Raw genomic sequence first — 25,455 nt, 5'->3', positions numbered from 1 at the left:
TTTACCCCCCCACCCCAGTGGTTCACAAACACACAGGCATGTGAAAAACCACAAAAGTTGGGAAATACGGTTCTACATGATATTTATTGCTGTCCGCTAATGTTTAGTTCATGTTGATTTCACTATTGATTAATGTTTACTTATTGTTCTAATGTCTACTAATTGTTTCAGTGTTTACTGTTGTTGTGCTACCGTGGATTTTACTAATGGTCTGTTACAGTCCATGAGGTTAAAAATGAGTGTCAAGAAAGGAGCCTTAAAAAATGTATTATTATTAGAATATCACTTTTATTAAACCATACAAGGCTTTTTCAGTCTAAACTCAAATGGTACATCTTAATGTAAAAAACAGGCAGTTATGGAAAAAATTACATCTTGCCTGAAGAAGGGGCCTGAGTTGCCTCGAAAGCTTGCATATTGTAATCTTTCTAGTTAGCCAATAAAAGGTGTCATTTTGCTTGGCTTTTCTCTGGAAAAAATGACAAAGGTATCACTAATTGAGATTATGTGAAAGGTCATTAAATACCAAAGACTACAGGACAGTACAACAACAACAACATAAGATGGTATAAGGATATTTAAATCAGGCTACACACAGAGTTCATCTAGGGAATAAGATTTTGTAGGCTGCAGGAAAGCACTAAACTGAAACCGTTGCCATCTCTTGCACGGAACAAAAAGCCTCACAAATGAATCTCTCAAATTGTCACACAAAAAAAAAGCATATTTTAGTTAATCTATACATACATTAAATAAGGAGTTCAGTTAAGGGCCAGAATGATCATTTTACTCTAAGCATAAAGGCAGCAATCAAATTAGTCCAACAGGATGATGAGAGACAAACTTCAATAGGCAAAACGCGCATAACTAGAAGAACAAAGACAGCTGAAGCCTATTCTGGATGCTTCAGACATGACATGCAAACCACCCCTAGGTGGGACATTAGTCCACCACAGAGCACACATTACTACTCATCTATTAGGATGCGAGATGGAAGCTGGAGCACCCAGACAAAAACACATGCAGACATAGCTGTGCTCTCTCTAAGCATTTATTTTAGCTAAGTGGCATGAAGGTGTAGCGGTTATAAAAACCCAACCAAAAAAAAAAAAAAAAAGGTAGTATTTGTAATCTATCAATTAATGAGAACATATTAATACTCATAGTGATTACCAGGCTTAAAAATTACATACAAGTCTTGTTTGCAAACCTTTTTATAATCAAAAGCACATGGATCTGGTGCCTCCAAAGAAATCCGCATTAGATTATTTAGCACGATCTGACTCATGCAATTTCTCAATCAGATTTTTATTTTTAGAGGGCAGAAAATCTCCTTTCACATTTAGTTGTTCTCCCAGGCATTACCAGTGCAATAGTAACTACGTTTGCTAAAATGGGAAAGACTGTTTCAGCTCAGATGTTGTTGCTAATTTTAGCAGTATTTATTTTGGATTTAGATTTTTGTATCACTGCCCTTTAATCACTTTTGATGCAATAGCCCATTCATATTTAGTATACAGTAGGTGTAGTCTGAAACTGCAGGTTTGGCATTTTTAGAGTAATAATCAAAAAAAAGTAATCAAAAGAAGCCTGAGCACTGAAAAGTCCTGAAAGCAGGAAATCATTGACATATCAGGAAATGCTGCATCTGTGTGTTTAATAACTGTGCTAATAAACTTATCATAAAATGCACCCTTGAATGGAATAACATTAACAAGTGAATAATTAAAGGTCTGACTATTTGACTGCAAGATGTAGATGAATATTTTGAAAATGTCTTAATTCTGTTTTGTAGCTTTCAAGCTCTATTACTGATGAGTTAACATCTTGCACTTGGCATGATCACTACAAGTTATAGAATAAAGGCAACACATCTGAAACCATCATTAATGAAGCAACAAATTTGTATGTTTTAATGTCTACCTCAGAATGTCCTACACCTGTTATTTTGTTCATTTGCTTCTTTTGTAAGCACAACTCTAACACTCATTTTGCATTCTTTTAGGGACTGTACTGCAGAGTCATGAGATGGCCGTCTAGTGCAACAAGCCCTTTAAAGTTTAATCTGAGAATGTTTTATTCTGATCAAAAATATACTGAACAAACTATTCTGATGGAGGAATCTTGAAAGAAGAAAAACAGCTGTCTTAAAATGTCATTAAATTTCAGTAACTAAAGGCACTTCAGAAACTGCTTGGACATTAGCAAGGCCCAGTCGGTGGTTTACATAATGACATTTGACTGTAAGTCCATCTGTTCTCTCTTTGAACAGTTTTGCAACTCCCTTTGTTTGCCCAATCAGAATGGCTACCCCCTCAGATCCTAGGCTAAACGGATTGCAAGTTTTCAACCTAGGCTGTCAAGGATCTAAATGAGTGTGTTAATGTTTCAGCTTTGCCATCAATCAGATTGCAAGTTGTTACAAAACCAACCCTAACCTCTTTATTTAATTGACCAATATATTTAAAAGATTTCTGCTGTGATCGCTAAAACAACATGTCACTTAAACAGTTTTTCCCCCACATGCAGCTATTCAGACTAATCAGGCCTGAGCTTCTACTCAGTATCTATGTATACCTGCACACTACACTACACTACACTACCTGGACATTATAATCCTACTTTCTCTATTTTTTGAATTAGCCTTGTATGATGCATCATATTTTATCATTTTGTATTTTATCTATTTACATTTATCATTTGTATTCTGTGTTGTCCTTGTCCTTGATTCTCTTTTTTTAATCACACAGAACAATGAAATAATCTTCAGAATGGGCAATTTTTAGTATTACAGACAGGGTTGCCATGTGCGTAAAAAAAAAAATACAGCCCAAGAACAGCTTACCAATATTGAATATGCCCAAAAAAATAGCAAAATACCTGAGGTAGACAAAATGACACATCTGAAAGCAGGGGCTGGTGTAGGAGCAAGAGGGTTTGATACATACCATTAAAGCCTTGGGGATGGGGGGGGACTTCATTCAAGAGGTATTTCAATATGATTGTGTGGGTATGTACCATTACACAAAGGGGGTGGGAGTCACCCACGGAGATTTTACAGCAGTAAAGAACATACACAAGTGCAAGTAGCAACAGAAGGAGTGTCAGATGGAAGAAAAACACAGCAAACGTGGTGGAGGAGCACTGAAAAATAGCGAAAAATACTGTGTTGTTTTTAAAAAGTATAGGAACCAATGAATACAGATCTAATTTCTAATGCTAAAATAGCAAGCAATTCTGGTATTATTCTTTCTACAGCAACTGTGCTTTTTTACCAATGTTTTTAACTAATAATGAAAGAAGTAACTCCTATTTTGTTGATGAAAACAGATTTTAAACCTCCAAAAGAGAAACTTATTTTTCAATGTGCCTTATCTCAGTTTGTTGTAGAATACATTTTTCCTTTATAACAACTGCACAAATGTGCATTTTATTTTGTTCACCAAGCTTTCTTTTCAAAGTCAACCAAGTCACTTCTTTTTTTGTTGGTCATCTCTAAGTATTGTGTACAAATGGCACACATCATTCCATTATATTCACTACTAGCCATTTTTTAAACCAGTCTCTGTTGTGACCTGATAAGTGTCATTTTAATGTTTTTACATTTGAAAGAGAAGGTGCAAAAGCCCTTAACCTGAAAACTACTGGAGGAGTTAGCCCTGTGCTCTGAACGACAAAGGTCACGAAAAAACAAAATCTCCTCTTGGGAATTAATAAAGTCTATTAAATCAAAACGTCATTTACCAGATGAACCAGCTAAGACAATGTCTCTGGTGGAAACCAACAATTCTGTCATAGATTTGGTAACTTCACCACTCTGCTTATATGTTTCATCTCTTTTAAAATAATTAAAGTTATTATCGTTAACTTTTTTCTCATTAATATTTGTAATTTCAAAAAACTTAAGCCATAATGAATAACTTTAATCACTGTAAAACCACCAGCAGTTCACTAGTTATAATTTTTAGCAATTACTTTTAAAAATTCTTCCACTTTCATAAGAATACTGATCTAGAGGTTTTGCTCTCTTCTTTTCCCCACTCACAAGGACTACTCTGAACTTTTCTGTTCAGACCTTTCTGTACAATGTTGTGTAATCTGTGGCCCACATCTATCTTCTCTGCAGCTTCCATACTCCTTTCCTAACACCAACAGGCAACTTTCCCTAGATTCTGTGCAAAATTTACATTTTTTTTTATTTTTGGTAATACATCTTTAAATGTACAGCCCTCACTCCTCTGCCCTATTGCTTACACTAGTGTTGGATCTGTTCTAAACTTTTGATATTGATATTAGTACCAAAATGGTTCTGAAGCAAATAATGGATAACGTCTTACTCCAGGCTCCCTGCTACACCATCATGCTGCACTACACGCTGCTTCCCTTTTTGACACTGCATTCAAGAAATGTGGTGGGGGGGTTTGGGATGATCTCCCATGAAGTCCAGATTATGTTGAAGCAATAGGGTGTTCATTGACATTTGCATTTATTGGATGATGTTAACTTCCGGTTCTATACGATTTTAACATTCATGTTTTTCCATACTTTTCCAGTAACGGTATACCACACAACCCTACTTTTTAGCATCACAAAATGTTTTGCATGCCAGGCAGCTTCATCCTTCCTCTGCAACTGCAGGTTCCAGAATCTCCCACTTAGTCACTTTCTCCAAGCACGCTCCCTCAAGTCCTCCCTCAGCAATAGAAATGATTCACTCAGTTACCAATATCTTAATGATGAATCATTCTGAATGCTAGTGACTTCAATCAAGAAACAAACGTCTATCAGCATGTTCCATTCGTGGACACTACAACCTGGACCTACTCTATCCAAATGTTAATGACTTTAAATATAAACCTCTCGTACAATCTGAGCAGGTCTGACCTCATGTTACTCCCACCTATAACTTTGTTATTGACAGCAGCAACTCTCTACTATTCAAGCCAGTTGTTATGTGTTTGGGGTGTGTGTGTGTGTTAGATTGTTTATTTAAACATATATAATAGATCTATAATTATATTTTGGTTTCTATAAAATTTTAATTTCCCCTTGCCGACAAATAAAGTATCATCTATTGATACAGACATATCTATATATACAGACAGTAACTTACCTAAACTCTGTTATTGTAAAGAAGCAAAACTAACCACTAAAACACTATTTCAGGTTGTACTGTTACATTTATAAATGCACCAAGTTCAAGATACAAGTGTACAATTGATACACCACCCTATTAAACAAAATTTCATCCAACTGAAGACAAAATCTATGTCCCCTACCAAATTCAGAAAGAAACATGACAAACATGCCTAATAAGAAGTGGCTCTTTGTACCACAAACAGCAAAAAAGGTATGATTAAGTTCAGGCATACTTATTTTAGGATGTTATTCATGAATTCTCACCAAATTAATTAATACTCTTCAGTTTTTCCAGTTTGAGGTAATAAGATTTCACACCACCCTGTCAACTTGCTGTGATGATGACTTTGAGCACTTCTAAGGTGCACAAGCCCCAAGTTGGCTACAGTTTTGTGTTCCGGGTAGGGATGTCTATGGCAAACAGGTTTTGGCTGAAAGATCAGATAAAGAATGCTTCATAATGGCCCTCATGGCAATCGAAACTAGAAGACAGTATAGCCTGCCTAGGACAGGCCTGGGGGCAGCATTCACTGGGAAGTGTCTTGTTGTGTGACAACCCACTTAACCCAGCTGGGCTCAGCCTGAAACCATGATATGGAACAGTCTTGTGGGCACAACATCCGCAAGATAAAGTGTGAGGGTTGGGTGCCAGTTTAGTAGCAGGCAGAGGCAGGAAAGATGTTGATGGACTAGACCCTGGCAATGGAAATTCAGAACATTTCCACCTCCCACACCAGCTCAGGCTCCTTACCCATCAGGGAGGTAAAGTACCAACTTGATATAGTCCATATCACCTCCACACATAGCATGAGTCCTGGAACCAAACTTCTTGACTGGAGATGATCTCTCTCTCTCTCTCTCTCTGGATGGATCGACTCATATACAAGGCTGGGTCATACACCTAATACGAATATCTCTGGACCCCACAATACTGAAAAGTGGGTACAGAAATGAAAGATTCACAGATTGATATGGATATATTTTTAACGTTTCATCAGCATTTTCGAAAAAATCATTAGCCTTATTAAGCAACAGAAAAATTCAAACACTGCATATATGCATGTCAGTGAGTACAGTGGTGTCCTACACCAGTGGTCCCCAACCTTTTTGACAGCAAGGACCACTTTATTAGATGCAAATTTTTCCACGGACCGGTCGGTGGGGGGAAGTTTTATACACAATTTACATAACATTTCTATTATTTTTAAGCAGTTCGCATATGTTTGCAACCCGAGATTTCTCTTCTTTTTTTGCATATAACAAAGACATATGCTTTGCATTTGCCATTCCAACAGACTGCACATCACAAACATTAACACTTATCGTTTTTTTCGTGTCTGCCATTTCTATAGGAGGGTGACAATGAGTTAAATTCCAATGGATGTTTTTCAGATGTTGACAAGCAATAAGCAAAAGGTATTACTGAAAACCACAAAAAACAAAAACATCAATAAAAAAACAGTACGAGGAAAGTTCAAAGAAAGATTTTTTTTTTTTTTTTACAATGTTTCTGTTTGGGGATCGTTGTGTAGCCTAAATGTGTACATCTGAGCTGTGGCCTCAGATCTAACTGCTCTGTGGATGATTCATTCAAGCATTTCAAGGTCACCTCGTTGTAATGAAAGCATCTCCTGAATGTACTTCGTAGTAACGAGATTTCTATAGTCTCGTGTCATATGGGGAAACTGTCAGGACCGTAAAAATACTTTGTTGTAATACTCTCTCACCTCGGTCTCTCTCTGGGCCGCTGCAAAGCCCCGCCCACCAAGCATTCTGAAAAGTCTGAGTGAGTCTCCGTTGCTGGCAGTTCTCTCGCGGCCCGGCTGTCAGATGGCTGCGGCCCGGTGGTTGGGGACCCCTGTCCTACAACATCCAAAGGCAACTAGAAGCTAGGAGAATCTTTGAATAGGAACAGATCTGATAGACCCAAAGTCAGAGCCAAATCAAAAGGCAAGTTTCTGAGAGTCACCAACTTGAGTGATAGATGCCACACAGCACAACAATACAGGTCAAAAAAAGCAAGTGTCAGTTTCTTATGTGAAGAGGAGACTTTGTGCTGCAAGTGCAAGTTTGACAGGGTGAGTGGCAGTAAGAAAGCCATTCCTTAAAGGACAAAACAGGGCCTTGAAAAACCAGCTGTGGACTACTACAGACTAGAAGAAAGTCTTATGAACCGATGAATCAAAATTTGAAATCTTCAATTCATCATACAGTGTGTTTGTATGCTGTTGAGTTGGTGAAAGGATGGTTCTTCAGTGTGTGACACCAACTGTCAAACATGGAGAAGGAAGTGTGACATTCTGGGGTTCTTTTGTTGGAGATAGAGTTGGTGACTTGCACAGAGTGATTAGCATACTAAACCAAAGGGCTCATCACAGCATTTTGATAATGCAATACCTTCTGGTCTGCGTCTAATAGGCCAGCACAGTCCCCAGACTTAAATCCCACTGAGTTAGTTTGGGATGAACTGGACGAAATGGTTACAGGAAAGCAACCTACAAGTGCAACAAATTTATGAGAACTTCTGCAACAGTGCTGTGAAGATCTTTCTGACCAATATTTGAGTTCCCTTATAGAAAGAATGCCATGTGTGTGTTTGGCTGTTAAATCAGCAAAAGGTGGCTACTTTGATGAATCAAAAATTTCGTACACTTAATGATTCCTTGACTTTTTTTTTTTTAATTTGCCATTGTTTATTTTTCTATGCCTTGACTTCATGAAACATTAGGACATTAAACTGTGTGCATTTCCATAAAAAAAAAAAATAAAAAAAAAGGTGTTCTTATAAAAAAAAAATATATATATCTCCCTCTCTATTATATATACAGTGGAACCTCGGGTCATGACCATAATTCGTTGCAAAACTCTGGTCGCAACCCGATTTGGTCGTGACCCAAAGTAATTTCCCCCATAGGACTGTATGTAAATACAATTAATCCGTTCCGGACCGTACGAGCTGTATGTAAATATAAATACGCTCGCTCACGCTCTCTCTCTCTCGCTGCACAGGGAATGCACAGGGAGAGACTGAATACGTGCGGAAATCATCGGCGCGTACGAACCGGAAGGGAAATCGGCTTGTCCGTCACCCGAGTGTGTGGTTGTGAACAGATGCAAAAGTTTGGCGAACTTTTTGGTCGTAACCGGATTTTTACGTGGTCCGAGACGTTCAATAAACGTGTGATCCTCTGCAAATGTAGAAATATGTCTTTAATTATTCCTAATGGAATGTATGTATGAGTTCAGTAACAAAAACATATGCTTTGTGCATGCTTTAAAAGAGCATTGCTGGGATCATTAAATCAATCAATCACACAGACACACACTCTCAGTAAAGAAACTGAATTTTTGCTGTCATCTCTGTAATGGGCATGTTTCCACTAGTCATTGGGATTTTGAGAACAAACGGAAGTCTAACTAAAATGTCATGAAAGCTGTTCAACACGTACAACACACGTCATAAGTATTTGGAACTACTAAGATGCAGTCTTCAATTGCAAATTCACTTCACTGATGATGTAATTTTTGAGGTATGGGTCAATCCTATTCTAATTCTAAAGTTATTTCTTGGTTAGTCCATAGACATGTATGTAATAGTACATACCCGATACCTTGAAATCGATATTTTAAAATAAAAAAATAAAAGCTTTTTTTAATATTTGTTATTAAATCGGTTATTACTTTCCAAACCTACATAAACAAAGGACTTGTGGATAATCTTAATTTGAAAAGTCATTTACAAAATATGCTTTAGGAACCTGTTGTTAATACAAATTCCATCAATAATGATGGCAATTACTAGTTTAATATGCACTAATATGATGATGTTTGGATTCACTAGCAGTGATTAAGCATTACTTTTCAATTATTAGAATCAATATATATATATATATATATATATATATATATATATATATATATATATATATATATATATATATATATATATATATATAGAGAGAGAGAGAGAGAGAGAGAGAGAGAGAGAGAGAGAGAGAGAGAGAGAGAGAGAGAGAGAGAGATTGGGAGCATGCACTGGTACAGGGCATTGCCATATCCACCACACGACAAAACACCTGGATTAGAAAATTAGTCTATGTCCACATGTTAAAAGTAACCTATGGTGATAAAGTGTATGTATTATTATTTTATAAATCATGCACTAAATGCCTCCCATTTGTTGCTACATGAGATGAACTCCCTTGTTTATTAAAATTTAGGGCCTGTTACAAGTTGGGAGCAATTGATTAAATATTTGACCCTTACTTGCTCATTTTGACGATGTAAATAAGTGACTAGAATGCTAATGTTAGATTTGTAACCATTACTTGTAACAGTTCAGGCTAAGGCAAGTTATGATTCTGTACACACTCTGTAATACACCAATACCCCAGTTGTTAACAATGCTTACACCAATGCAAAATTTTGGTTGTGAGAAAGCTTTCAGGAAACGTGTTGAAGTATGGCAGACTGATTATTTCAGAGCAAAAAAGCAGTTTATAAAAACCTGACAAAGATGGGAATCCATAAACATTTGATTTATTTTAGTGTGATCACAGAAAAGTAATTATTTCTTCCTGTGTACCAAGAAAACCTAGACTAATGGAAGGCCATTTGCACAATTATGCAAAAAATGTTATCACCATAGCAAGGCTTTACACATAAAAACAACGTCATCTATATGCACAGTTGTCAAGTATTTTCTCCAAAAATGTCTTTCAATGAACCATACAGAAGGGTAAATCAGATATTGCTAACAATTTATCTAAAATGTATAAATTACAGATCAAACCTGTTGTACGTTTTTAACGTTGAATGGATGCCCAACATAGTCTCTGCATCAGGTACGGCAAGGAGCGCTCTTAATCATAAACACTCCTGTACTTTGACTTGTGGTCAAATGATGTAGCACATAGGACAGTTATAAGAGAACACTCCAAAACATTTTAAGAAGTCTACTTCTGTAGTCTTGAGAACAATGGTGATCAACACAAGCAGCAATGGCTTTATCCTGTGGATCTCTGAATCCCTGTTTAAAGAGGAATGGGTCTCGAACACACTAATTCAGACCCAACACAACAGAAACCTCTTATTTTGTCTACGTAGTGTTCTCCAGAACATACTGCTGCCTATACTTGTTTCTTCTCTCCCTAAGCCGAGTTACTGTGAATATTTCACGTATACACAGAAAAGCTATCTTCTGATACAATATGTCTTGTATGAAATATTGAAAAGAAAAATGTCTGTAGACAAATAGATAGATAGATACTTTATTAATCCTAAGGGGAAATTCACATACTCCAGCAGCACCTTACTGATACAAAAAAAAAAATATTAAAGATTGATAATAATGCAGGTAAAAACAGACAATAACTTTATATAATGTTAACGTTTGACCCCCCCCCGGGTGGAACTGAAGAGTCGCATAGTTTGGGGGAGGAACGATCTTCTCAGTCTGTCAGTGGAGCAGTGACTCGTAGGCAGTGCTTTCCAACAACAGTCCTGGGGTCACACTGTGGCTGCAGGTTTTTGTTCCAACCACCTTCTGTTTTTAATTGGACTCCTGGGCTAATTTAGTGATGTGTTATTTCCCAAGTTCTGTGTTTTGGGAACAATATAGAAATTAGAAAACTAAGTTTTGTAAAAAAAAAAAAAACAAAAAACAAAAAAAAAAACTATATATTAAAATTTATCAAGCAGTTATACAGAAATAATGTATTTTTTTCTTTTTAATAATATTTTCATCTTGATTTTCAGTCTACTTTTCCAGATGTTCTAATTGTTTAATTAATCCATTATTTACTAATTAGTGGGTCTGATGCTAAAGTAGTTGCAGCCTTTGATTATTCCGTGCTGTTTGCTAGTGTGTCTGCTCTGCTCATTTTTAATTGTCATTAATAAGATACAACGAAGGGGAAAAACTGCACAAAGAAAGGGCAAAATATAATGAAATCAACAAAAGAGAATTAAGCATTTAAATCTATAGCAAAAGCAGAAATATTTCTAAATGTCTTCTAAATGTAAAAATCATGCTGCTGTGCTTTTCTGAATGTAGAATAAAAGAAAAATAATCCCAGCTAATTAAATGAGATCAGTGTTATCAGGTGATGTCATTGATTATGAATCAGGTTGGAATAAAAACCTGCAGCCACAGTGGGCCCTCAGGACTGAGGTTGGGAAACGCCGCTCATAGGTATGCACACCTGTTTTGGGTATTGAATTTAGAACTCTAGTAACCGGTCCGATTATCTGCCAATTTGGCTCATCAAAAGCATGCATAATACAAATTCTTGATAAAGCAAATAAAAACAAAGTGTGAACTCATGAAAAAACAACAGAAACCAAAAAGTCTTACAAAACTGTTGAGCAAATATTACCAAAGTGAGCTTTGAAAATGCGTGCCAATAACACTGGTCTACAAAAAAATATTTTTTGTTTGCTTCTGGGAACTTCAGAGCAGGTCTTTATGAAGTTTTTTTACATTGATTTCATATATGAAATCGGAATTAAGCTAGCATGTCAGGTTTCTGAAATACACATCATTGACGTTTTGACACTTTTGAATATCAATATATCAGCACGATATCTGGAGTTTGAACTCTGTCCCACCAAAATTGTTTTGATATGTTTATTCTGAAAACAAACCAGAAGACAACACTAGAGACACGTTAAAGCATATTTATGTCAATTTACCTCAATATAAAAGTCAGGTCAGCGTGCCCAAAAATGTTGGAGGCACTCGCTTTTGCGCTTGTACTGCACATCCGTCTCTCTTTGCAAGAACCAACAGCAGTCACCCATCTTGCTCAGAGTGAATTTTCCCCGATATCAGTTTTCCATCACATTTATATCTTGATGAAATCTTTCCCCATGCTCATCTCTGATATCGCTTAGATTTGGTGGAAAAAAGTTAAGATGAGAATGTAAAAAATGTGTCCTCAGTGACATTCTGGCTCCTGTAAACTAATCTAATTTCAGCATATTCTCCACAAGCTCAGTATAATTCTCTGCTCTGTGACTGTCAAGAAAATTCTGGACAACCTACACAAATGAGGGTGCCGATTCAGCAGGCTTCAGTTTCCTTTTGAACTCATCATCAAGCATCAGTTCGCGGATTTCAGGGCCAACAAAAACACCTTCCTTAATTTTGGCTTTACTTTTCTCGAGACCAAACTTATTTCTTAAATGCTGAAACGCATTGCCTTTACTGTCCAGTCACCCCAGTTGTCCAAGACCTGGAACATCATAACTAAAAAACGGGAAGTGCTGGACGAAAGATTTGGAGTCAGCAAGTGAAATTTTTTAAAGTACAGATGAAAGAATCCCAGTAGCAAAATGCTTGTTGACCAGTGTAACCATAGGCGGAAATGTAGGATTCTAATAAAAGGCAACAATTTCTGCCTCTAATTGGCATACATCTATTTCGACCTCCGATTTTTTAATTTTATACTACAGAAAATTACAATACAATGATACCTGATGTCTCTGAAAAATCAATGCTATTTATTATAATGTAAAGCTCTTACTTAAAAAAAAAAAAAACTTTTGTCAGGCTGCAAAAGAAAATGAAACACAGTATAAAGAAACACACAAGCCAATTATAGTAATTTCTACTATAATAAGAGAACAATGGAACTGGATGAGATATTATGGTTGAAACTAGACACTGATCAAGTATGAACACATTCTCGGAATGCTCTCTAAATATTATGTATACTACTGTACTTTCATACAAAAAATATAAATAAATATTTAAACTCTTCAGGGGTGGGGGTGATTTGTTTTCAATCCTATTCTTGTAAAATGTATCTATTTGTATGGAATGTTGTGCGATTTCAATAAAATTAAAAAAATAAATAAACATTTAAACTTACTTGAAAGTGAAAAGAGGGCATACCACAGATACATTGTCTTTTTTTCTTATGAGAATGTGTTCCTTCAATGTAAGTGGTGATATCTTGTACGTCTTCTACAACTCTTTGACAGCCAGAGTAATTACCTAAGCTAAGGTGTTTTGGGCTGGTAACATAACTTCAGTTAAGGCCCAGCAAATCAAAAAGCTAATTAAGAAGGCAGGCTCAGTTATGGGACACATTCTTGACCCAGTGGAGATGGAAGCAACAGAAGAGAGAGCGAAGACAAAACTGAATGCCATTCTGAACAATGCTGCACATCCTCTCTGTGAAACCAACACTGAGCACTGGCAATGAATTATTCAGCAGAAGGGTGACAAGAAATGTGACTGGGGCTCCTTTATACCAACAGAAATGCGCCTTTTGATGTCCCAATACAACCAGTCATTTATCATTAGCCAAGTCTGAAGATTTCTTTTTCTTTTGTACCATTTTGTGATTATCTGATGGTTGGTTTTTGTTATTACTCAAGCTTCTGAAAAACACACAATTTTGCCTCTTGGGATAAATAAGCTACTATCTGTCTGACCGTCAATGGTATGATGATATACAGGGAACAAAGAAGCCTTATGATAAACTGATATAAATGTTCCATATGCTGTAAGTAATGCATGCTATATTAATTCAATGAATTTATTAGTAATTAAAAAAAATTAATCAGTTATTAAAAGATATGCAGTTCTGTATTAGTAGTAAAATAAATCTGTATAACATTTTTTAACACGTGTGTAATATGATGGTTATATTCTTGCCACAACCAAGAACATAGCCATTATTTTACAAATGTATTAAAAGGTGTCTCTATGAGTAATTACTTTTCTAGTTAAAGGTTTGCTAGAATAGGACGAACAAAGAAATTAAGAGATGAACAAAAAACAAGATGTTATTTCAATTTACAGTTCAATTCAAGTTAATTTACAGTTTTCATGAAAAAAAATTAGAACGTACACAAACACCCCAATAATTGTTACTAAAATGTATGAAACTTTGTGTCAACATGCAGATGAATCTGCAGCTTTAATGCAACATGAGAAAGACTGGAAGTAATGTAACGTGAAACACTCATTAAAAATATCTCATTTAAAACATTTTTTTTGTAAAAATAATCTGAGAGTTTACATATCATTGAAAACGCTTTTACCATAACAGACTTAATAGACGTTGTTGAGTGTACAGCTTTCAACACAGTTACATTTAAATTAGAAGCAGATCACTGCCAAACAGATCCCATTTAAATAGAAGAAAGCACTGGTTACCCGAACTAATGAGAATAGGAATTTGATTTATGTAACCCCAAAGAAGACAGAATGACCACAGTCGAAAATCAGGAGACTCCTTTCACAGACTTACATTTCTTTAAGAAAAAAAAGTGTAATACCCGGTTATGAAAAATGTTTTAGTGTGGTTACAAAGAAAGCTGAAAATATAAGCCATCTAATTATTTGAGTGAGGTGTTCCATTTAAAGCAAACATTGCCCAATTAAGGGAAAATGTCGGTCAAGAAATTCTGCAATCTTTTAGAAGTGACTTTGAAACTATCGAGTTTTAGTATTCTAGATAAGCGTAGCTGAAACTTACAAAGATGCATTTTCTCATCTTGACCCCGTAAGTAAAAGGGAAAACGTCTTGTAATGATCCATGAAGAAAACGAGCCATCGAAAAATAAACCCGCGCAGTTAATCAACGTAAATAGCTTCACTGTGCAAACTTTCCAGGGTACTCAAAAACCCTTGTTTTTTTATTTTTATATTTTAGATGTTCCCCAATATTGCGACGAAAAACCATGTAGGGAGCGCAGCTTCACGCCGTATCTGATACGCGCTTCGGCCGCTGCCTTACCTTTTTTCAGCTCCCTGTTCCACACTGTGACGATGGTTTTCGAGTGTTTCCTGTGATGAATTAACCAGAGCGATAATGTTTGAACGCTCTGTTGTGAACTACTAAGCTCCAATAGTTTCTTCTCTAGAGCCGTTTCTGAAAATGCTGACATGATTTGTTGTTATTTTTTTTTTCTTCTTTTTGTTAGGGACGGTTCATCTATGATGCAAAAGAAAAACACATAAGGAAAAGGTTTTCCCCCACCCTGAACATAAACTATAAAAAACTGATTAGTTTTATTTGATCAAGGGCAACAGAACCGCTTTCTTGACCAACAAGTAACCAATACTGCAGAACGATGGTAACAAAAACGGAATTGTGGGTGGTGAATGACGACATCACTCAGCGACAATTATTTGTGCGCGCTTATAAGTGACGTCAGTACTCCGCGCCACAAGTAAACTACTACTAACGATTATTCGTGTGTTTCGAACTAGCTTGGGTAATTTATCCAACATTTAGACCCATCTCAGTTTAGGTCTTACTTGTAATAATACAAAACACATTTCTTTTAAAATAATGTGATTATAATATTACCACGCTTTTATTCAATATATTTAACTCATGAAAAGCAGTGAAGCTAGCACTGATATTCATGAAAAGATAATCGCCAAACAAGATTGTTGAAGATGGTTTACTTAGCCACTCGAGTGGGTCTTTAAAAAGTTTTCTTTAAACTTAAAGTAAACTGGTACACTTAATCACACAGAGAGAGAGAGTAACTTTTGAGAAAAATTAAGAACAACTACACAATTTGTTGCAACAACAACCGCTAATTTCATTACGTAGTGTGTGTTTATATATAAAAGAAAACAAGATTAAATTCAGCTGTATATCCTTCATCAAGTGTTCAACTGTGACATATATGGGAACGGAAAGAGGGAGCAAATGAAATAAGAAAAGGTAAGAGTAGGTGATAAAAAGCTGCCATTAAATAGGATGAAAAGAAACAATAAAGTGGATCATTAAGACCTGGAGAAATACTGTATGTGAGCCCAGGCGGAAAATGTGCTTAGCCTCTTCAGTTTGTGTCTTTGAGGCTCTGTGAAAAAGCACACACTGAGGTCAGTGTAGCCATCTATGGTCCAGGGGTATGAAGTGTTGTACAGTTGGCTTTGTAAGGTCTTTGATATTAACAGCTCAAATGTCCTCCCTGAAAAGGTCTGTTAGCTATCTCCCTGTTTCATCTGTTCATGACTAAACATGACAAACAACAAATGCAGTCATAAGATTTTTAGATTGACAAGAGGCCTGTTGTTTAATGCTGAATTTACCACAAAAAACACAAGGGTAATGTTGGTGACATATTTGCAAGATAGTGGCTCATATTCCCAACCAGGCTCAAAGTGTCTGGTTGGCAATATGGTTTTCCTCTGTGAAGTGAGCCGTGAACAAGACTTTTGTGTAAGTTAGGTGGTCGATGGAAGAAGATCAAGGGAGGGTTAGGATAAGAGACTTCAGTGGAAGGATTAGCCTGTAAAATTGGGAAGTTTTGTTAAATGGCCTGTGGGCGAGAGACAGTGTTTGGGGGGAATGGGAGGACCAGTGGAATGCAGGTTTCATTATTGTTATATGTATATATATATATATTGACAGACGGCCAAGGTCCTTTCCTGGCCAGGATGCCTCCTTAATGGAAGGACTGGGGGAGTAGACATGCACATACCTCCTCCACAGCACTAGATGGCAGCCCACCTAGGTTTCAGGGGCACCTCAGATTCTTACAGGGCTACAGGGGACTTCAGCACAGCCGGAGTGTTAATTGCATGATTCACAGGTCTGATAATGGACTGGGTACATTTTTCTGACATGGTTTGGTGTGCTGTCCCCATAGAAGACTAGAAGATTGGTCTTCATCACAAATCAGTATCCTAAACTCTTGTGTCAGTATAACAGCAATCTGTCACGGAACTGTGGAGTCCCAAAACACTTTCAAAGGTTGCCCAGTAGAAGGGGAAAAACACAGTCAAAAACCCCAACTAGAAACCCAAAGGGCCAAGAAAAAATCTTTAGAAAATTAAAAAGGTTTATTCTCAAAAAGGGTCTGTAAAACAGAAGGCTCAGAAGAGCTCAAAAGAAATTACTGAAGAGGCAGGGCAGACATAGCAAACAAGCCCCAAAACAGAATCCAATGGTGGTGGTCGAAACAGAGCAGAGGTTTAAAATATCAATAAACACTGTCCCAATATAAAATCCAGAGGTTTAGTCAAAGACAGAGGACAGGTTCAAAATTCCAGAAAATCAAAATGCAATAGCAAAGAGAGAAACACACAATAACTGTCCACTCCCCAGCTCCTTCAAATGAACCTCCAGGAAGTATGGGAGGCTCTCCCTTAAGTAGGGTGGAGGGCTGTTCCTGGCAGTGATTGGCATGTGGCCCCACCCCCTTGGGGAACAACCCACAAAACACAAGGAGCATAAACAATTCACTTTTGAAACGAACACATATTGTATATAATAAATAGAAGAAACATCAATATCAATACAAATAAATGGCATGAAATTAGACACTACGAACAAAAAACACAACTGTGAACCCCAGTCAGGGGGAAAATGCTGGATAAAACATGACACAACCATCCTGTAGAAGAGACACTAAGCAGTTCCAAAATACAAGGGTGAATCAAAAAGTAAAAGCAATTTGTAAATTACACTGTAAACACAACGGATCGCAGGTGACGCAGCACAACACATTTGTGATGGCCTATGGGTAGCACACACACATTGCAGCGCTCTGCTGTTAGTTGAAGCCAAGGTCAAATGAAGATGGACGATCACCTGTGAAATTGCAGCATTGTTAAACAAGGTGCTGTAGTGAGATTTCTTTGGGCAGAAGGAGTGAAACCTGTTGAAATTCATAGAAGGATGTTGGCTTGTTCAGATCAGTAAGCTGTCTGTGTATCCATCTTGCACAAACTTAATGGCACCCCAGGTTATCATGTACTATGGCACATGCAAATGAATAGCTGATATCCAAATGTAGAGCAACAATAGACAACGTGATTCATCGGCCTTCTCTGATGAAGGCATTCGCCATGTTTTTTAGGAAGTAGAGACAGAACAGAAAAGGAGGTGGGGTTGCTATTTATGCCAAACAGGATTTAAATGTAAGTCATCTTCAGTTGGACGATGAGCCCCATCTTAGTGAGGACATGTGGCTTCACCTGGAAAATATTAGGGAAAGAGGTCTTATTTTAGGAGTGTGTTATAGACCACCCAATTCAGACAGTAATTTCAACACACAGCTTTTTAGTAATATCAAAAAGGCAAGTTTACAGGGAGATATTATAGCCATGGGGGACTTTAATTAAAATATTAACTGGGATAACTTTGCAGATGGAGGAGCACAAGAGCAGGAGTTTTTAGAAGTAATCAATGACTGTTTTCTAACACAGCATGTTAAAGCACCAACAAGGGGTGAAGCCTGTCTGGATTTAGTATTTTGTAATAACCAGGATAGAATTGAGGGTGTAGAGGTGATTGAACCACTAGGGTCAAGTGACCATAATGTAATACAATTCTCAGTATTTTGTAAGAGTGCAGATGCAAAGACTAAAATTGTTAAGTTGAACTTTGGTAGGGCTAATTTTGAGCAGATGCGACAAAGTCTAAGTAGGATACACTGGGATAAGCTTTTAAGTGTGGAGACAGTCGAGGAGCAGTGGAACAGGTTTAAAAATGTTTTACATGTAATGCAGGACAGAAACATACCTAAATTTGGAATTAATAGGAAACTAAAAACTCCACGGTGGATTAATAAAGATTTAAAAAAGAAGTTGCAAAGGAAAAAACTGCTTTATAAGGCATATAAGACTAATGACTGCAAAGTGAATCGTAGAGCGGATGAGAACATGAGGGCAACCATTAAGAAGAATATCAGGGAGGCTAAAAGACAATTGGAGAGAAATATAGCAGATAAGGCCAAAGACAACCCTAAGAGATGCTTTCGGTATTTTAGTAGTAAAAGAACAGTCAAGGAGGAGGTCAAGTGCATCAGAAATAGTAAAGGGGAATTAAAAGATACAGACAGTGAAATAGCGGATGCCCTAGACTTACATTTTTCTGAGGTGTTTACAAGTGAGCAAGTGGATAACCTCCCAGAGGTAACTGGGACCACTAAGGAGGTACTGAGGGATTTGGAAATTGTAGAAGGAGAAGTGCTGCTCAGATTAAATAAGCTGAAATCAAACAAATCACCAGGACCAGATAATATTTACCCTCCAGTTCTTAAGGAGGCTAGCGAGTACATATATAAACCCTTGACACATATTTTTAGGAAGTCACTGCACACTGGAGAGATTCTGAAGGACTGGAAAATGGCAAATATCATCCCATTATATTAAAAGGGTGACAGGGCAGATCCAAGCATCTATAGGCCAGTAAGCTTAACATGCATCACAGGAAAATTAATGGAAGGAATTATTAAGAATAAGATTGAGCAACACCTGGCAAGGACAGGAGTTATTCTGAACAGTCAGCATGGGCTCAGAAGAGGGAGGTCGTGTTTCACTAACATGCTGGAATTCTATGAGGAGGAAACAAAAGGATACGATCAAAGTGGAGCAGATGATATTATTTATCTGGACTTTCAGAAAGCATTTGATAAGGTGCCACATGAGAGGTTGGGCATCAAATTAAAAGAAGTGGGAGTTCAGGGTGATGTTTTTAGATGGATGCAGAATTGGCTCAGATACAGGAAGCATAGAGTGATGGTGCGAGGAACCTCATCATGTTAAGAGTGGTGTTCCACAGGGGTCAGTGCTAGGGCTGCTGCTATTTTTAATATACTGTATATACATGATTTAGATAGGAATATACTGTAAGTAACAAGCTGGTTAAGTTTGCAAATGATACCAAGATAGGTGGATTAGCAGATAATTTGGAATCCGTTATATCATCACAGAAGGACTTGGACAGCAGACAGGCTTGGGCAGATTTGTGGCAAATGAAATTTTATGTCAGTAAATGTAAAGTATTACACATAGGAAGTAAAAATGTGAGGTTTGAATACACAATGGGCGGTCGGAAAATCGACAGTACACCTTATGAGAAGGATTTAGGAGTCATAGAGGACTCTAAGCTATTGATTTCCCGACAGTGTTCAGAAGCCATTAAGAAGGCTAACAGAATGTTAGGATATATAGCACGATGTGTGGAGTACAAGTCACAGGAGGTTCTGCTCAACCTTTATAACACACTGGTGAGGCCTCATCTTGAGTACTGTGTGCAGTTTTGGTCCCCAGGCTACAAAAAGGACATAGCAGTACTAGAAAAGGTCCAGAGAAGAGCGACTAGGCTGATTCCAGGGCTACAGGGGTTGAATTATGAGGAAAGATTAAAAGAGCTGAGCCTTTACAGTTTAAGCAAAAGAAGATTAAGAGGTGACATGATTGAAGTGTTTAAAATTATGAAGGAAATTAGTCCAGTGGATCGAGACTGTTATTTTAAACTGAGTTCATCAAGAACACGGGGACACAGTTGGAAACTTGTTAGGGGTAAATTTCGCACAAATATTAGGAAGTTTTACTTTACACAAAGAACGATAGACACTTGGAATAAGCTACCAAGTAGTGTGGTAGACAGCAAGATTTTAGGGACTTTCAAAACTCGACGATGTTTTTTTGGAAGGAATAAGTGGATAGGACTGGCGAGCTTTGTTAGGCTGAATGGCCTATTCTCGTCTAGAGTGTTCTAATGTTGATGTGGGCTTGTGTGCACGATGTTGATGGTTGACCTGATCGAGCTTCGTCCTTTACATTTGTTCTTCCTGCTTTACCCCTCTCTGACCCATTCATAAACTTTTTGTTGTGTCAGGCTGTTTTCACTTCCACCCTGAACCAACATCCTTCAGTAAATTTCAGCAGGTTTCACTCCCTCTGCCAAAAGAAATCTCACAACAGCACAATGTTCAACAGTGGCGCAAACCCACAATGGAGTGTCCGTGTTTATGACTTCAACTAGACTAATGGCAGTGAGCTGCACTGTGTGTGTGTTCAAATTAAACATAAGCCATCGTGAACATGTTGTACTGCGTCAGCTTCTATCTGTTGCAGTTAATGTGTCATTTTCAAATTGCCTTTACTTTTTGATTTACTGTCGTATGTAATGAAAAGTTGCATTTTCGTAAGACACCTCAACAAGAGTAAATTAGGTGCAGTATGAATAGACAAAGGCAGGCCATTTATGTTGCTGTTACCTTGTTTTCCTGCCCTGCCTCCCAGTCTGTTGATGCCCCAATCATTATCTGTCTATCTACAGGTATATAAAAGTCAATGTATGTATGTATGTATGTATGTATGTATGTATGTATGTATGTATGTATGTATGTATGTTCCAGCATCACTTCCGAATGGTTGGAGCGATTTTCATGAAACTTGGTATACATGTTCCTCATTGGTCGACTAAAAATACTGTAGGGTGAAATCAGCCCTAACCCACCCCCTTCTGGGTAGGGTGGGGGGTGATCTTGCGGTCTTGTATGCATGTTATCATCCATTTGACACTCGGAGCGACCACCAGAGGGCGAACTGGAGGTGACTGCCAGCATTCTTTATGTTTAAGCACCACCGCACCCCTGTTGCTTTTGAAATTACATTTTTGGGACTCATTCTGTCTTTGTGACTCGAACAGCCATATATATTTCTTATATATAAACGTCTACGTGTGGAAGTGTGTGTGTCTGTCCAGCGCAGAAGTGAGAGGTGGAGTCTAGGTAAGGGCTCCAGCTCTGAGGATACCCAAGCGAGGCCAGCACACCGACAAACGGAAACCTCCGAAGAAAGACAGTCACCTAGCTGCTAATGCACAAATGATGCAAGTACATTGGCAACACCAATCCTCCTAGGAGAGAGATGCCCAGAGTAGTTCTGACAATTTTAATAGTCCCGAACCATGAGGTCTTGGGACCTGAAATTTGGAATGTAGGTTACCCTTGGCCTATAGGTGCTCGCTAAGAAATGGTTTTAAAAATTTCATGGTCCAATTGCGTTCTGTCTGTATGTATGTCCGCTTTTCACAAGAGAACTACTTAACGGATTTAGATCTGGTTGTTTTCTATAATTTGCTTGAACTTTCCAGTTGATTTTGCGACTTCTCTCATCGCGCTAAATACCAGAGTTTGCTTGCGGTACCCGATGTATTCATGCAAATACAAGAAAGTGGCTGTGGGCCGAGAGCAAGGCAAGGCGTTACTCATTAACTCACCAGCTTCTGTTCAAGTTGGTTTACGTCTTGCCACGTGTTGTAGTGCGCCTTGCCTCCACTTAGCTAGCGATACCTGTTTGTTCAACAGACATTATCATCTACAGATTGTTAAGAAGTAACGTTTGATGTTTTTGAGAGAGAGATTAGATCTCCATGTGTTTTAGAGGGTAGCTGCTGATTGCCAAAGACATCACAGCCATGTGCTTTTCTCCCCACGCGGGGAACGCTCTCCCATCAGAGCTGGACACGATCAGATATAGTGCCAACGTCTATTGATTTTTAAAGTTTGTCCTGTTTCATTAAGTCAATGTATGTGTGTGTATATATATGTATGTTCCAGCATCACTTCCGAACGGCTGGACCGATTTTCATGACACATGGTACATGTTTCTCATTGGTCGACTAAAAATACTGTAGGGTGAAATCAACCCTAACCTACCCCCTTCTGAGTAGGGTGGGGTGTGATCTTGCAGTCTTGTATGCATGTTAACATCCAGTTGACACTCGGAATGACCACCAGTGGGTGAACTGGAGGTGACTGCCGGCATTCTTTATGTTTGAGCACCATCACGCCCCTGTTGCTTTTCAATTTGAATAGAGTTGATTGGGGCGGCACGGTGGTGCAGTGGTAGCGCTGCTGCCTCGCAGTTAGGAGACCCGGGTTCGCTTCCCAGGTCCTCCCTGCGTGGAGTTTGCATGTTCTCCCCGTGTCTGCGTGGGTTTCCTCCGGGTGCTCCGGTTTCCTCCCACAGTCCAAAGACATGCAGGTTAGGTGGATTGGCGATTCTAAATTGGCCCTAGTGTGTGCTTGGTGTGTGGGTGTGTTTGTGTGTGTCCTGCGGTGGGTTGGCACCCTGCCCAGGATTGTTTCCTGCCCTGTGTTGGCTGGGATTGGCTCCAGCAGACCCCCGTGACCCTGTGTTTGGATTCAGCGGGTTAGAAAATGGATGGATGGATAGAGTTGATTGGTTCCGAGTATCAACTACAGTAGATGATAACATACATACAAGACCACAATACAAACACATTAGTGAGTCTTCATCCATCCATCCATTTTCCAACCCGCTGAATCCTGGGTCTGCTGGAGCCAATCCCAGCCAATACAGGATGCAAGGCAGGAACCAATCCCGGGCAGGGCACCAACCCACCACAGTGAGTCTTCATTGTTTGTTAATTTATTTTTATTTTTAAAGATGTTTTTTTTAATTATATTTTTCTCAAACAATTAAAAAAAAAAACCTTTATTTTCCTCTGGGGCAACGCCAGGTATTTCAGATAGTAACATATGTAGGTAAGCATCTGAAGGTGTTTACTGAGTATGCCATGCAACTTTCTATACGTCATAGCCCTGTCAGCCATAATATCAAGCATATACTATATGTGCTAATTAACAGAAGAAGGGCATCATGCCACTTCTGCCGAATCACAAATGCCAGTACATTAAGTGGCATGGTACATAAAAGCAAATTGTCTGAGAGCCAGCAGTTCTCACTTGCGATAGGCCTCCCCTCCTATGTGTCAATGAATTAATGAGCCACTAGGTGTCGCACTTTAACTTCTCTTCTTTAGATCTTCATGCAGTAACCTGACTAACTAAGCTTTTATACAGCAATTGTGTTTGCTGCTCCTCGGTCAATACACAATATTGCGATTTAGGTCACAGGCTAATGATATAACTATTTAAAGCCTGAGACCATCCAGAATACATAGTGGTCCTTGGCAGTTGCATGGAAAGCAGTATTTTAGAGGACAAATACCAAACGTGATGGTTTCTACTTGTGTTGTATCTCATTCATCATTTTTCTGAGGATGTGTTTCTTGGCCCTGGTCTGATGAACTGGGCTAGCCTCCCCAGCAATTTTCTTCAACCTGTTTTGGGGAATGATCAGATCCTCCCCAGACAGTCAAGATGAGATAATCCCTCCAATATGTCCTAGTGGGTCTTCTCTGAGTGCACCACACCTTGTACATCTTCCCGGCGTCATGCCAACAGCATGGCCAAACCACCTGAACTGATACATCTATCAGTTAACATTAAATTTAATTGCTTTATTGACTATTAATCTGATTGTAAATGTATTTGTTATTACATCTTTTCACTTGTTGCAATCAACTTTTTCTACCTGTCCTGCTACATTTGCTGAACAAACAGGCCCAGGGCTAATTGAACTCGATTCTGTTTACCTCTGTTGTAAGTTGCTTTGGATAAAAGAGTCCGCCAAGGAAATAAATGTAAATGTACATCTGTTTCTAAAGAAGCAGCAGTTAAACTCCAAGGTCCACCGCTATCATGGAGAGTAAGCCTAGAAACAGTGTGTAGAAATCTCACTTCAACTACTGGTCTCTCTATTATATAAAAAAATCCTTCGACGAGACAAGACTTTTTGGAAAAGATTTTTTTTAAGTCCCGCAAGACAAGACTTTTGCCTTGAGATTTTTTCATGCCACGCCCTCTTCTCAAACATTTTCAAACAAGACCACAGTCCTCTCACCTCTCAGTCTTGTGAATGCTTTTGTCAGACACACTTCCTGCACTCTCAGCTCTAAACATTTTTAACGTTTTCCTCGCTTTAAGTTCCCAATTAAAGAAGACTTTCATTATTGAAGAATTTCATCCTGAAGGGTTTTCAACAGAAAAAATGAGTACACGGGCAATCCTAGCAGTGAGAAACAAGGAAGTCAAATGAATTAACGCCAAAAATGTCAAACGGTTACACAACAAATTGGTTAAAACGTATCAATAGACTATGCTGAAACAGTTGGTGGTGATCGTGCAGAAGATGAAAACAACAGCTTACAATATCACAAATAATATCTACAACCGTTAACACCGTACGGTCTTCCTCCACACGAATTACTGTAGAAAGAAAGATGTATCCAATAAAGGTAATGTAGTACATCTTCAGGGGATAATTTAGACAACAAAGGAGATCTTGATATGCCATTTGTATTAAACCGTTAACAGTTTCCCATTAGAATAGCTTTTCCAAAGACAATTAACAGATCTCAGAGCCAAACATTCAAAAAAGTCGTTTTATTTAATAGAGAGAAAGAAATGAAATTCAATCACGGGCAGTTATATGTTGCGCTGATGCATATGTAACAATTCCCATGAAAATCTGTTTAAATTGTACATCCACATCTCCATACGCGAGCGGCAGAACAGCAAAGAGGCTAGTGCGTAGTGCAGGCCCGGGGATTGGCGAGCGAATTGAGCAGGGGGCAAAGCCCCCCCCTAGTACTCTTAAATTCACAATTTTGGCCTTGAACATTATTGCCTGGCAATGTACGTAGTTGCTAGGGATTCCTCTTTGTATTAAAT

At 38.2% G+C, this 25,455-nt stretch overlaps 1 protein-coding gene across 6 annotated transcripts in view; it reads right to left on the bottom strand.

Annotated features, from left to right (window-relative positions):
• LOC114664026 (regulation of nuclear pre-mRNA domain-containing protein 1A-like) overlaps nt 1–15,260 on the bottom strand; it is a 75,333-nt gene extending 60,073 nt beyond the window's left edge. For all 6 annotated transcript variants that reach the window (XM_028817995.2, XM_028817996.2, XM_051935670.1 and 3 more), the window contains exon 1: nt 14,892–15,260. In XM_028817995.2, the coding sequence (XP_028673828.1) occupies nt 14,892–15,042 (151 nt within the window). In that variant the 5' untranslated portion in view covers nt 15,043–15,260. The remainder of the gene's footprint in view (nt 1–14,891) is intronic.
• Between the last annotated feature and the right edge of the window lie 10,195 nt (nt 15,261–25,455).

The sequence above is a fragment of the Erpetoichthys calabaricus genome, chromosome 13, assembly GCF_900747795.2.
Source record: "Erpetoichthys calabaricus chromosome 13, fErpCal1.3, whole genome shotgun sequence".
Taxonomy (NCBI): Eukaryota; Metazoa; Chordata; class Cladistia; order Polypteriformes; family Polypteridae; genus Erpetoichthys; species Erpetoichthys calabaricus.
This window is presented reverse-complemented; position numbering and strand designations above follow the sequence as displayed.